The sequence below is a fragment of the Esox lucius genome, chromosome 11, assembly GCF_011004845.1.
Source record: "Esox lucius isolate fEsoLuc1 chromosome 11, fEsoLuc1.pri, whole genome shotgun sequence".
NCBI lineage: Eukaryota > Metazoa > Chordata > Actinopteri > Esociformes > Esocidae > Esox > Esox lucius.
The window spans coordinates 16,557,980-16,572,715 of record NC_047579.1 but is presented as its reverse complement, the minus strand read 5'-3'; the positions used below and the strand labels follow the sequence as shown (position 1 = coordinate 16,572,715).

Below are 14,736 nucleotides of genomic sequence, written 5' to 3'. Positions count from 1 at the left end.
GAGACTGGCTAGGCCACTCCAGGACCTTGAGATGCTTCTACGGAGCCACTCCTTAGTTGCCCTGGCTGTGTGTTTCAGGTCGTTGTCATGCTGGAAGACCCAGCCACGACCCAATGCTCAATGCTCTTACTGAGGGAAGGAGGTTGTTGGCCAAGATCTCGTGATACATGGGCCCCATCCATCCTCCCCTCAATACAGTACAGTCGTCCTGTCCCCATTGAAGAAAAGCATCCCCAAAGAATGATGTTTCCACCTCCATGCTTCACGGTTGGGATGGTGTTCTTGGGGTTGTACTCATCCTTCTTCTTCCTCCAAACACAGCGAGTGGAGTTTAGACCAAAAAGCTCTATTTTTGTCTAATCAGACCACATGACCTTCTCCCATTCCTCCTCTGGATCATCCACATGGTCACTGGCAAACTTCAGACGGGCCTGGACGTGTGCTGGCTTGAGCAGGGGGACCTTAATCCATGACGGCATAGTGTGTTACTAATGGTTTTCTTTGAGACTGTGGTCCCAGCTCTCTTCAGGTCATTGACCAGGTCCTGGCATGTAGTTCTGGGCTGATCCCTCACCTTCCTCATGATCATTGATGCCTCACGATGTGAGATCTTGCATGGAGCCCCAGACCGAGGGAGATTGACCGTTATCTTGAACTTCTACCATTTTCTAATAACTGCGCCAACAGTTGTTGCCTTCTCACCAAGCTGCTTGGCCATTGTCCTGTAGCACATCCCAGCCTTGTGCAGGCCTACAATTTTATCCCTGATGTCCTTATACAGCTCTATGGTCTTGGCCATTGTGGAGAGGTCTAACAGGTCTGTGAGAGCCGGAATTCTTACTGGTTGGCAGGTGATCAAATACTTATGTCATGCAATAAAATGCAAATGAATTACTTAAAAATTATACATTGTGATTTTCTGGATTTTTGATTCCTTCTCTCACAGTTGAAGTGTACCTATGATAAAAATTACATACCTCTACATGCTTTGTAAGTAGGAAAACCTGCAAAATCGGCAGTGTATCAAATACTTGTCCTCCCCACTGTAGTTGTGAAATAGCGAGGCAAAACAACACATAGACCTTAAAACTGAACAGTGGGGTCTAGCTGCATGATGGGAAAAGGAGTTGTGTTATTCAGAGAATGCCCCAAACATACAGATCATTGCAGCTGCCCTGGACCCAAGAATCAGAAAGCATAAGTTCTTGACACCAAAGGAAACTTTCAACTGGAGGCCACAAGAAGTGGTGGAGAGGAAGCCTACCAATCTATGTGTGTTTATTTGCTTTGGTCAGACTCAGTCCTGTAATAGTGATGGGCGCAGTGAACCTGAAGAATATGCTAATAAGCTAATGGTGAAAAATGAAGAGCTGATCTACTTTCAGGAGCAACCTCTTTCCAAAACAAAAAAAAATCCCCTTTGTTGGTGGAAGTCTAATAAAAAAAGTTTCCAACATTGGATAAGATGGATAAATCCTACTTGTGTTCCTGCAACCTCCACTCCCGTTGAACAACTTTTCTCTGCTTATGGGAACATTGTCACAAGAAAGAGAGCCAGCCTGACTGCTAAGAATGTTAATATAGTTACTTTCCTGTTACATTCCACTGCTGTAATTGTTGGGTTAAGTTGAGATCTCGGAGAAACCCTGTTTTGCACTGATGTTTATTTAGTTATTATTCATGTCAGTAATTTAAAATACTGGTGAGCCTAGATAATGTTTATTATCTGGTATGACCTGGTATCTGTTCTGTGTTCAGTGTGTAAGCAATGTGTGTGAGTAATAGGAGTAGAGAGCATGACCGGTGAAGAAGTTAGATGCCTGTCGTGCATATATTCGGGTCGTACTAGGTGGCTGTATTATCCCATGTGCATGTAAAAATTAACAAACATTTATAGAACTACATAGGCTACACAAATACACTTCAGGAGTAGAAACATTGACAGTGTGGTTATCACTAGTGAAAACAAATATAGACCAGCTGATACATTGATGGTGCAGTCATCCTGAAATAGTAATAATGAATAAATACTGTTTTCCTAAAGTGTGTGTTTTCCTCACGCATGTCCATTATGATATCAAATAAGTATACCCAGACCTTGAAACTGTGTTTATGCCACACAAAATGAGTACATTATTTCATAATGCAAAAAAACATGACAACTTTATACCACATTATTGATTTCAGATAGAGAAAATATCTATAGGACATACTTGAGTTTCTCCAGTCTCAAGTGTGGATCCTCCAGTCCAGCAAAGAGCTGTCTGACTCCTGAGTCTCCTGGGTGATTGTAGCTCAGATCCAACTCTTTCAGATGTGAGGGGTTTGACTTGAGAGCTGAGACCAGAGAAGCACAGCCTTCCTCTGTGACCAGACAGCCTGACAGCCTGCAGAAAGTCAGTCATGATTTCACAAACCTCCGTGTGTAAGCCCCAATAAAATATGTAATTTCTCCCAAATCCTTTTTATTTTTTGTTATTCTGTTTTCAATGTCACACCTCCATACAAAACCCATATACAATAGTGGGATGTGGGTGGGTCAGCAGTTTCTTCACCTGCAACAACATGCAATTCCCATCCTCAACATTATAAAGTGAGATTCTCAACCCCACACCAACCTTGAACATGCAAATATACAGCTCTGGAAAAAATTAAGAGACCAATGCACCTTTTTCTTTCCTTTCCAAAAAAGTTGAAAAGGAAAGTTTTGAGTGAGGAAAAGAAGTGTTTAATTTGCAGTGGTCTCTTAATTTTAATCCTTCTGTTCCTCAAACAAAACCATCCTTTTTCTATTTTTGGAAAGGAAAGGAAAATGTGCAGTGGTCTCTTAGAGGCATCATTGGTCAATAGGCTACATTGTTTACAGAAGAGGAAAACTAACGTCTGCTGACACATAGCCAAAGATCTGTCACACAATGAGCTTAAATATATTTATCATGTTATCTTTATCACATGTAAACATGTCTGAGATAAATAACAATTACAGACAGGTGCAGACTTTGCTAACAGTATAAATGTTTATCAATTTAATAGTCTTGTACACAGTATATTTGTGGATAGGACAAGTACTTCTAATGGTCCTTGTCCCCCTGGTTGGGAACCACTGGTGTATATAAAGTGGTTCACACAGAGTGATAGAGAGGAGTGTCCTGCCAGCTGAAAAGTAGCCTACTTCAGAGTAGAGATGGGACAATGGATGATGTCAGTACTAATCGCAAAGGTAAATACTCACAATTATGACATTGTGGAGAAATAAAAAAAAAAAAAAAAAAAAAAAAAAATCGAAAGAGTAAACGTCTTAGAACCATTTGAATGTGCACCACTGTCAACCAAGAAAGGGTCCTCATGGTCAAGGTCTTCAACGGATCACGAAATATATATCCAAGCCTAACTGCATCCATGACATTTTTATCCGAAACCCAAAATATCTGTCCGATTGATGTTGCAAATGCATTGATGTTATGAATGGCCATTGATGTTGCGAATGCATTTTATTTTCTAGCTTGGCCAGTCTCAGATTTTTGCATGGAAAAATTAATCTTCAGTCTCGCTAGCAATTGCTCAATTCTTATGACTATTCCAGTAACTTAGTAGATACTGGTAAAGCTTATTACTGGTTAATACGCTGTTAAAACTGCCAGTGGCAAACGCCACACAGTTCAGAGACGCTATTTTTGGTGGAGGTAAAATTTGTAAGAAACGTTAATCAGTTTAACTGTATCAATATCATTCAGGAATGGTCAATTAATTGTTAAAATGGCAAAATAGGATTGTTCACACAAGAGGCTTTACTGACACCTCTGAAATGTACAGCTCTGTGGTGTAGTGGTTAATGACACAGCCTTCCATGTGAACAATCCAGCTTCAAATCTCGAGATGGCAACACTTGCGGGCCGGCTGAACTACTCGTCTGCTTTCTTGTTAACGATACATTTTTGTATTTTCATTGAGGCATCCCTATATTAAAATGTGGAGCCAAGAAGAGTCTGTGTATTATAAATACATCTCAAACAACGTTAATTTGTGCGCTTTCATTTATATGTTGAATAGGATAATGCTTGGGCACGAATTACCTGGCCTGTGTAAATGTGTAGAGTTATAAAGGTGTGTGTAGGGTGTCAGATTATAGACTTTTAATTAAAATGAACTTTCTGTAAGTATATTTTCATCACCTCACACACAAAGTCAAGTGATTTATGTTATTCATTGTGATCAAAAATTATAATGAATAAGCAAATTATTTTCAGTTCCTTTACAAGAGTACTAGTCCAACCACTAAACCTAGTAGCCTACAGAAAAAGCTTTTGGTCACATCACCCAGTTGAAAGAATGTTGAGCTCAAACAAACCTATGATATTTATCTTAGAAGACATGCAGCTATGAGATATGCAAGCAGACAAAACCTGTTAACATGACATGTGACTAAAGACAAATAGAATATCATTAACACAGGCTATCTGCATGATCTGCACAATACATGATGTGCACAGCATCTCGAGGAGATATTATAATGAATTATGAAGTTTTTATGAAGAATTAACACATCAAATAGGCCTTTTGTTAGCAAATAGGGTACATAAAATGTGCCACCCACAGGTCAGTACCAGTAAGAAATGAAATTGAAACTTTCAACCCTGATCCTCAGAAGAGTGACTGGACAAACCTGTTACCAGTCACCGAAGTGTTCCAGGCTGCTTGTTTTATTTTACAAGCGGAGCACATGTCACGTTGTAGGCAACTATGCCACTAAACATCCTCTGCCATGTATTGTCAATGAAGCTGAATGGCTCTGCTAGCGGGCAACCATATAAATGTAGAGATTTACATATTCTTGTATTAATGCAATAAAAAACCTTCTTTGATATTATTTTAATTGGGATTAAATCGTAAATCATGATAATTTTGGCATGAAATTCTCATTTCGTCCCACCCTTACTTCCGAGGTACACTATAGTCTAATTCTCTCAGAAGTAGCAGATCATTACAAAACATTGTAAGGCCCAGAAATGTAATTCAACCAATAACTAATATTACCAAACTATTTTCTGACCCACTGTCTGGCTGCACCGTGGAAATAACAGTTGGGCTCGGAGTTATGAGTTAAGCAATGCATCACTACTAGGCCCACAGACCTAACTTAACGTTATGCACAGTCAGTGACAACAAGCTCCACATGGAGATTAACATGACACACTGCCACAACCACTGAGCTAGAATTCAGGAACAACACACAGATACTGCTGTCGGAGTCCAGATATACTGTACTTTGAGAAAAGGCCAAATGCAATGGTAATTGTTATTAGTATTGAAATGTAAAATGCCAAATTCTGTGTGTATGTCTACATTCTGTGATTCCATCCACAATCACTGTGAGGCTATAATTATAGGTTCCTACTTGTGTGACGAACACTTATCAAAATCAGTCAATAGGAAACATTTTGGGGGTTCTCTACCCATTTTAGTCCCCTCCCAGCTTCACGATATCCAAATGTCTATTATGGCCTTTTGTTTTCTCAACATCTTCACATAAGTTACATGATAGTCAAAACATTGAGACATTTACTATAAGCATGTTTTACCAAGCTATTCAGATTCTTTTCACAGTGCTCACTCAGTCAGGAAGTGTTTATCTGATACATGGGTGTTTCAGGGTAACACATCCTCACATTCCCCATTGTCATTTGTGTTGTAGTTTATTAATACTCACCTCAGAGTCTCTAGTCTACATTGTGGATCCTTCAGCAGAGCAGAGAGTTTCTCCACTCCTGTATCCTTCAGGTCATTGTTACTCAGATCCAGTTCTTTCAGGTGTGAGGGGTTTGACTTCAGAGCAGAGACCAGAGAAGCACAGCCTTTCTCAGTGATTCCACAACCTGACAGTCTGGAGTGAGAATATCATGATGTCACAAACAGAACAATAGTTCAGAATAACATTAGAATGATTCTCATGAAGTCTAGGGAATAACTGCATGACTGTACTTACAGAGCAGTTCTGCAGGTTTTGATCACTGGCAGCAGTCCCAGAAGACCTTCCTCTGATGTGGAATATTCTTCAGCTCAAACACATAATCTCCTCTTCTGAAGTCAGTAACACAAAGGCCAGAGCTGACCACTGTGCGGGTGACAGTTCTTCTCTGGAGAGACTTCCTGAACTCAGGTATCTTTGGATCTCCTCCACTAGAGAACGGTCATTCAGTTCATTCAGACAGTGGAACAGATTGATGCACCTCTCTGAAGAGGGATTCTCCCTGATCTTCTCTTTGATGTACTTGATTGTTTCTTTATGACTCTGTGAGCTGGTTCTGGTCTTTGTCAGAAGACCTCGTAAATGCTTCTGATTTGACTCCAGTGAGAGACCCAGAAGGAAGCGGAGGAAAAGGTCCAGGTGTCCAGTCTTACTCTGGAAGGCTTTATCCACAGCAGTCTTGTAGAATGGGACTTCAGACTGGTCTCTGAACTTAACTGAAACGATCCTGTCAGTTGATTGTGGTTCATCCATTAGATTCACATAATTGTTGATGAATGAGAGAAACACATATACAGCAGCTAGAAACTCCTGAATACTCAGATGACAAAGCAGAACACCTGTCCTGGTTCAGCCCACATTCCTCTTTAAAGATCTGTGTACAGACTCCTGAGTACACTGATGCTTCATTGATATCAATGTCACACTCTTTCAGGTCTTCTTCATAGAAAATCAGATTGCCTTTCTGTAGCTGTTGAAAAGCCAGTTTTCCCAGTGTCACAATGCTCTCTTTATTCCAATGTGGATCAGTCTCTTTTTTCCCATCATACTTTACATTTCTGTGTGTGGACTGGAACACAAGGAAGTGTGAGTACATGTCTGTTAGTGTCTTGGGCAGATCAACTTTATCATCTGTAGTCAACATGTACTCAAGGATTGTAGCAACGATCCAGCAGAAGACTGGTATGTGACACATGATGTGGAGGCTCCTTGATGTCTTTATGTGTGAGATGATTCTGCTGGCCAGGTCCTCATCACTGAATCTCTTCCTGAAGTACTCCTCTTTCTGTGAGTCATTGAACCCTCTCACCTCTGTCACCAGGTCAACCCACTTGGAAGGGATCTGATTGGCTGCTGCAGGTCTGGTAGTTATCCAGAGGAGAGCAGAGGGAAGCAGATTTCCCTTGATGAGGTTTGTTAGCAGAATGTCCACCGAGGTTGTCTCTGTGACATCACAACAGTTCTTGTTGTTTTTGAAGTCAAGGGGCAGTCGGCACTCATCCAGACCATCAAAAATGAACAGAACTTTATATTTGTTGTAGTTGGAAATTCTTGCTTTTTTGGTTTCAATTGAGAAATGATTGACGAGATGAATCAAACTGAGTTCTTTCCCTTTCATCAAATTCAACTCCCTAAAAGGGAGAGGAAATACAAATTGGACTTCCTGATTGGCTTTTCCTTCAGCCCAGTCCAGAATGAACTTCTGCACAGAGACTGTTTTTCCAATTCCAGCAACACCATTTGTCAGCACAGTTCTGATAGGTTTGTCTTGTCCAGGTAAGGGCTTGAAGATGTTGTTACATTTGATTGCTGTCTCTGGTCTTGCTTGTTTATTTGTTGTCTCAATCTGTCTCACCTCATGTTCATTATTGACTCCTCCACTTCCACCCTCTGTGATGTAGAGCTCTGTGTAGATCTTATTGAGAAGTGTTGGGTTCCCCTGTTTAGCGATACCCTCAAATAAGCACTGAAACGTCTTCTTCAGGTTAGATTTGAGATCATGTTGGCAATTCACAGCAAGCTCATCTGAATGAAGAAATAACACAGATTATATTCATTAGGTCTCTTGAAATGCCTACAATGTTGTATGAATTAATAAACACAGAGAATGACAGAATGACAGTATTGTAAGATATATGTTTCTTCTCTTTCTTGTATGTTAAGGTTTTCAACACAGAAGAGCTTGTTATTCGTGGTCTCAAGGTCACTATAATATAATTTGGAATAATAAACAGTAACAGAAAACTCATACTTTTCTCCAGTGTGTCAGCAAGCTCTTTCTGTTTCATGTGCCTCAGGAAATGCAGTGTGATCTTCAGAGTCCCCTCTTTGGCACTGCGCTCCTGCTTCTTATCTTCGGGGTCCACACCTTTGTCATCCTCCCTCTGACTCTTAAATCCTTCTGGGAGATCTGAACTCAGCATTGTCTTAAACCTCTTTAACTCTTTCTTCACAAATGTAATGATATTCTGTTCTAGTACCTGAAAGAGGCAGGATGCAAAAGTTCACATCAGACTGAATCAAAGTTAATGAAATATCAATACAATATTAACACATTTATGAATAATTGACAGATTAAATTTACTCGTGGTAAAAAGAAACAAATGTACATAACAGAACCACATACACTGAATATCGAGGACAGGTCTTTTTGAGGACACTGGACAGGTTGACCACTGAGAATTTCAGACAGGGATATTTCAGGTCGGTCTCTGTGGACAAAACATCTACAATTTAGTGTTTGAAATAAAATGTGAAGCAGCCACTAGACTCAGTGCTTCCCTTTACTGGCTCTGACAAGATCAACATCAATCACCAAATAAGAATCAAAAGCAGCTCACGATCTCTGGACAAACTGATTGGCAGCATCGGAAATACAAAATAAATAAAATAAACAGGAATATTTTACATAAAAAATAATGCCCATAATGCAAAAGAGTAACAATAAATCAAACCTATTTTAACTTTGGTGGGTTTATTAATAAAATGTATTTTACCAGCTTCATTTAATGCATCTTAATAAAGATGACACCATACGTTGTGGTATTTCTCATAAATGTTACTACGCATCGTGCCTCAGAACACCTCATGATCCTACCTGTTGTCATGATAATGAGGAACCAGATAAACAAATAAGAGACAAAGTTGAGAATTCTTACCTTTGTTCAGTAGAAAAGTCTCCCTCTCTGAGGTTTAAAGGAAGATCCATAGAATTGTCACTCTTCATAGACACACAGCTGGGTCCAGGGGAGGCTGGTCTCTTCCGCTGAATTGGGCTTCAAAATAATAGAGACAAACATTTATTTACACTGAACCCTGATGGGGGTTTACATTTTGACCTCACATCTTGGCTTTGCTGTCATATTTCACAGAGTATAATTTTAGAAGAAAGGTACCTCTTCTTCATCTTTGAAGACAAACTACTTTTAGAGGAAGTACTCATCTCAGAGAGACAAATTTTAGAGGCTTAGACCCTCTCCTCCAATCTCCACTTAGACCTGTAAACACATCATGGAAACACTTCCTGAATCAAGACTGTACAGAGACACAATATCTAGGTCAGACACAAGCTGAAATAATGACACATTGACTTGAGTAAACCAACAAAAAACCAACATGGAGAGAATAACTCATTTTTCATTTTCCTTTTCTATTATTAAATGTTCTACTAATAACAGAGACCAAATGTGATGCGAGACATGAGAACTGATACAAGCAATTGCTGTTTATATACATACGATGCAACATACTTTAATATTTTTTAAATAGCTTTTTAATAGTTAGCAAAACATTATTGCTAATATTATTTATCATTATCTTTTCATGAAAAAAAACTTGCATTTGATGTGACATTAAAGCATGAAAATGTAGGTAATATATTTACAGTTACATAAATATGGCGTAATATAGTACTCTCACTATTTGGTTGACTGGCTTCTTGTGTGTCACTGCTAGCAAGCGCTTAGGCAGGCGTACTTAACATGACACTGTCGACAAGCCATGTACGTATTGTTTCTCTATCTGTATTCAGTCCATGAATGGTTTTTCCCTCTTCACAACATGATAGGTGGTCATAATGAGTTTTTAAATTCAGCTACGTGCCACCTCATTAATGTACACCCCTCTTAAGTCCCTGCAGCGTCGTGTTGCAGGGTGTACTACGAAGCGAGGCAGCTCGAAGTAACTTCCCAATTAACCCGTACTACAAAAGGGGAATACGTTTTACCTGAGACTTGCTGTCATGGCCACTTATGCTGCATCTCTGAATATGCAACATAAGAAATACCCTCCCACCCACAAAAAGGCCGGCACCTTTGGAAGACCCAATCAACATTGCTGCAAGGATTGTGAGAGGCTCACTCTGCAGGGCGAGGGTGTTTAGAGACCGTTTAACTCCACTAGTTTTCCACGATTGTGTTTTCTAATAAAGAAATTGATTCTCATCTGAGGGAATTCCGTATCTTTGCCTGTTTCTAAGGCCAGACGTGTCTAATGCCACTTGCCGAAGTAATGCCCTTACTGTTGAAAAGACGTGTTCATTGCTTTGTGATTTTTTGCGGTCAAAATAGTTTTCTGCACAATGAAATACAATGAAAAACATTGTATATACTCCGAAAGGGCGAGCACAACTAAGGCTTTAATGGGGGCGTCCATCTTATTTTCCGACAATGGACGGCAATCAACTTGGGTTACTCAGGTGTGACGTCACTCCCAGTTCCAAGTAAATGGAATGCACCATTTATGCCGTGCAGTCCTCAAGGTGGTACTTTTGCTCTCACCAAACTGCTTGATGCATTTTTTGTGTTCCCTCGCCATTTAAGTGTTCTAAATATCCGTTTTTTATGCAATCGCAAATAATTTGCTAAAAAAAGACTGGGCCTAGGCTATATACAAAACTTGTTTCTTCCCTAAAGGAATCCAGAGGGTGATTGACCGTACACATATACCAATTAGAGCTCCCCTGGGAGAACATGATGGGGTTATGTGAATAGGAAGTAATTTCACAGCATTCATGTTCAGGTTTTTGATCTTTAAATACATACAGGTAGCCCTACAACCTAGATGCTTTATGGATTAGCCTATATCTTAAACCATTAACAGTGAGCAAAGGGTCAATTTCAGAGATGTAGCCCATTGTGTAGGCCATAATTGAATAATCTTAGTATTGTTCACATATTTAGATAGGACAAGTTTACTCTTACTCCACATCTCAATCATACTACAAATAAAAGATGACTCCGTAAGACAAAATAGAGAACATATGACAAGAGTACAGCTCTTATGAATTTACTCTGTTGGCAATGCGCTGCCAAGCCACACTGGATTTGATGGCTGTCACGGTGTGAGATTTAGCTGTTAACCTTGCTTTAAACTCCTCATATCCTGACATTATAAATGTGCATTCTTCCAGGGAAGAATACATCTGAGTAGGTTGAACTTCCTCTGTAGTAAACCCCTCAGGATTTCTGTAGTTGTTTGTTCCCTTGAAAAACAACCCTGTCTTACCAGCTTTCATCAGAAGCACATGACAGATATGGCAGTACGTGTCCCTTGTCATTATTGTTTTCAACTCAAGGAACCAGTTCTATCCATGAAAACAAAAACCATTGCGTTTGCTTTGCCTTATATGACACGCCATGTTTGGGTCCTGCTCTAGAATGCACTATGAACTACCACTAGTCAAAACAGACGAGCCATCGAATATAATTGGACAAAAAGATGACGTACTGTACCATGTGGAGGGAGAAGCGCCACCAACACATTTTAATGACAGAACAAACAAATATTGTAGCGGCAAAGGTGACAAAGATGACAAACACATTTTAATGCAATTGTATGGGATAATAGGGCACAGGCGCCGAACGGCCAGTAGGAAATAATGTCGGGCCAGTAGACATTCACTGGCCTGACATTAGGTCCTACTGGCCCAGGGCCAGCGGGCCATTTTTAAGGTTGAACCCTGACTAATTTACTTTGTAACTTATAGAGCTCAGATCAAATACACTGTAAATGCAATAAGCAGCATTCTCAACCATCAACATCCTAATGATGACCCACGATATAACCACGCAATGGCTACTCAAACAAACTGACCATGGCAGCCATAGTGAGTATGACTGTTCGTGTATGTATTATAACTGCACTTTTTAAACCGCAAGTGCCTCATTCTTGACTGTTACCAAAACATTTCAAACTATTTTTAGTGGCACTTCAAATTAATTTATTTTAGTTGTATGTTCTCAAACTATTTTAATCCTGAAACAAAATACAATTAAGTGGTATTTCAGTCTCTGCAAATGGTCTTGGAAAAACTGGTACAAACACAATCAGACTAGAGCGCTTTTTCAACATGTAGTCGAAGCAAATACTTTGGTTTTCTATATCTACGCTTGAACCACGTGACCTACTGTTATATCTAACCTACTTTTATATCTTGACGAAAGATATCGAAATCACACAGACTCCTTATTACAGGGGCTCAAATTTAATTGGACAAATTAACACAGTCAAAGATAACATTTTCGTTTTTAATACTTTGTCAAGAATCTTTGCAGACAATGACTGCTTAAGGTCCGGAACGCATGGACATCACCAAACACTGGGTTTCCTCCTTCGTGATGCTTTGCCAAGCCTTTACTGCAGCTGACTTCCGTTGTTGTTTGTTTGTGGGTCTTTCGGCCTTAAATTGTCTTCAGCAAGTGAAATGCATGCTTGATCGGGTTAAGATCAGGTGATTGACTCAGCCATTGCAGAATATTCTACTTCTTTACCTTACAAAACTCCTGGGTTGCTTTCGCAGTATGTTTTGTGTTGTTGTCCATCTGTAAAGTGAAGCGCAGTCCAATCAAGTTCGCTGAATTTGGCTGAATCTGAGCAGACATATCCCTATACACTTCAGAATTCTTCTGGCGGCTTCTGTCTTCTGTCACTTCACCAATAAATACTAGTGACCCAATGCCATTGGAAGCCATGTATGCCCATGCCATCACATTGCCTTAACCATGTTTTACAGACCCCAATCACACCTCCAACACGACCACTGCCTTGCTAAAGAAGCTGAAGGTAAAGCTGATGGACTGGCCAAGCATGTCTCCAGACCTAAACCCTATTGAGCGTCTGTGGGGCATCCTCAAATGGAAGGTGGAGGAGCGCAAGGTCTCTAACATCCACCAGCAATGTGATGTCGTCATGGAGGAGTAGAAGAGGATTCCAGCAGCAACCTGTGAAGCTCTGGTGAACTCCATGCCCGGGTTAAGGCAGTCCTGGAAAATAATGGTGACCACAAAAAATATTGACACTTTGGGCCCAATTTGGACATTTTCACTTAGGAGTGTACTCACTTTTGTTGCAGCTTTAGACATTAACGGTTGTGTTGTGTGTTATTTTGAGGGGACAGCGAATTTACACTGTTACAAGCTGTACACTCACTAATTTAAATTGTAGCGAATTGTCATGTAGCGAAATGTCTCTTACTGAAAGTGATAGCCTTGACTTTGGCCAACGACAGACACTCCTCGTTTAGTTCCACCCACAAGAGAAAAATCGAAATATCAAGTCGTTTTATAGCTTATATGAAAAAAATGAGATATCAAAATAAGTCAAAATCAGGTTTTGAGTTCTTGTAAAAAAACGAAATAACGGATTATCAAGCGTGTTTCTTGTGTCTGCTTGTTTCGTTTTGACGGGATAAGGAATTATACTCACGTACACGGACCGTACGATTTCTTTTGAAGAAGTATTGACGAGCAAATACATATCAAATATAAAATCAAATTTACCCTGGTCTACGCCAGTATGTGACTGGTCATCATTCACGAGGAAGCGCCGTTAGTGCCTTTGCTCGTGTTTTATGAGGAAATATTTTCCTGTACGACATTATTTATTCGTCTGCTGATATCAGGAGTTAATTCATCATTAACTTTTAAAGCTCAATTAAAGTAACAAGTAATATCTCACTTCTGGTCTTCATTATCATTTTCTGTTCTATATTACTTACGTAACTATTGTATCTTCCCTTTTGTCATTTGCTCCGATGTTTCAAGAAGAATTTACTTTCGATTTTATCTGCGTCTTGTGAGCAACATTAAAGAAACACTTCCGGGTCACGAAAATCTGGAATTTTTCAAAATAAAAGAGACCAACGAATTACTTAAAAGCTGAGATAAATTGAGTTTATTAATTGTTTGAGAACACGTACCTCTCAAAACATTGACAACAATTCAAATATGATCATATTTAAGAGTAATTTCGATAAAAAGTGGGTGTTAGTGGGTGTTAAAACACGTTCCAAGGGTAAAATTCAGACAATGCCAATGACAGAATATGGAATACATATTGCCTCATAACTAATAAATTATTGAATATTCCACAGAGAAAGCAGTGTAGGAAATGTCCAGGAGAATGTGTAGAGTAAGACAAACCTGTCTAATCATGGGGAACAGTGTGCTACATCTAGCAACACAATATTTCCACACCCTCTTTTTCCACCATGTAACTTAATGGATATGAAATACATATTGACTCATACAGAAAAAACTATTATATACGCCGCGGTGAATGTATTGTAGGAAATGTTCAGGAGACTCTATAGAATGATTATATGCAAAGAAATCAAGGGGCACTCTGTATTTGCAATTGTTGCTGGTGTTTTACTGCGCTCATTCCATTGGCCACAATGCAACTCAATGCATATGAAATACATATTGGCCTATAAAAAAAAATATATTCTACACGCCGCGGTGAATGTATTGTAGAAAATGTTCAGGAGAGTTTTTCACAGAGTTTTTGCATATAATCATTCTATAGAGTCTCCTGAACATTTCCTACAATACATTCACCGTGGTGTGTAGAATCGTTTTTTTTTTATAGGCCAATATGTATTTCATATGCATTGAGTTGCATTGTGGCCAATGGGTGGGCGGAGTAAAACACCAGCAACAATTGCAAATACAGAGTGCCCCTTGATTTCTTTGCATATAATTACTCTATCC

General features: G+C 39.5%; 2 protein-coding genes across 3 annotated transcripts in view; both read right to left on the bottom strand.

Moving 5' to 3' along the window:
- Window positions 1-13,814, bottom strand: part of LOC109615357 (protein NLRC3-like) — a 17,545-nt gene extending 3,731 nt beyond the window's left edge. Inside the window, exons 1-6 of one of the 2 annotated variants that reach the window (XM_034295275.1) lie at window positions 13,743-13,814; window positions 9,142-9,243; window positions 8,905-9,021; window positions 8,373-8,457; window positions 7,998-8,226; window positions 6,146-7,771 (exon numbers count right to left, since the gene is read on the bottom strand). In XM_034295275.1, the coding sequence (XP_034151166.1) occupies window positions 6,492-7,771; window positions 7,998-8,226; window positions 8,373-8,457; window positions 8,905-9,021; window positions 9,142-9,188 (1,758 nt within the window). In that variant the 5' untranslated portion in view covers window positions 9,189-9,243; window positions 13,743-13,814 and the 3' untranslated portion in view covers window positions 6,146-6,491. Of the gene's footprint in view, window positions 1-6,145; window positions 7,772-7,997; window positions 8,227-8,372; window positions 8,458-8,904; window positions 9,022-9,141; window positions 9,244-13,742 lie in introns of those variants that run through there. The other variant, XM_034295276.1, reaches the window with a different exon arrangement.
- LOC105006816 (protein NLRC3-like) overlaps window positions 1-14,736 on the bottom strand; it is a 925,414-nt gene that overhangs the window by 218,132 nt on the left and 692,546 nt on the right. The window lies entirely within an intron of this gene.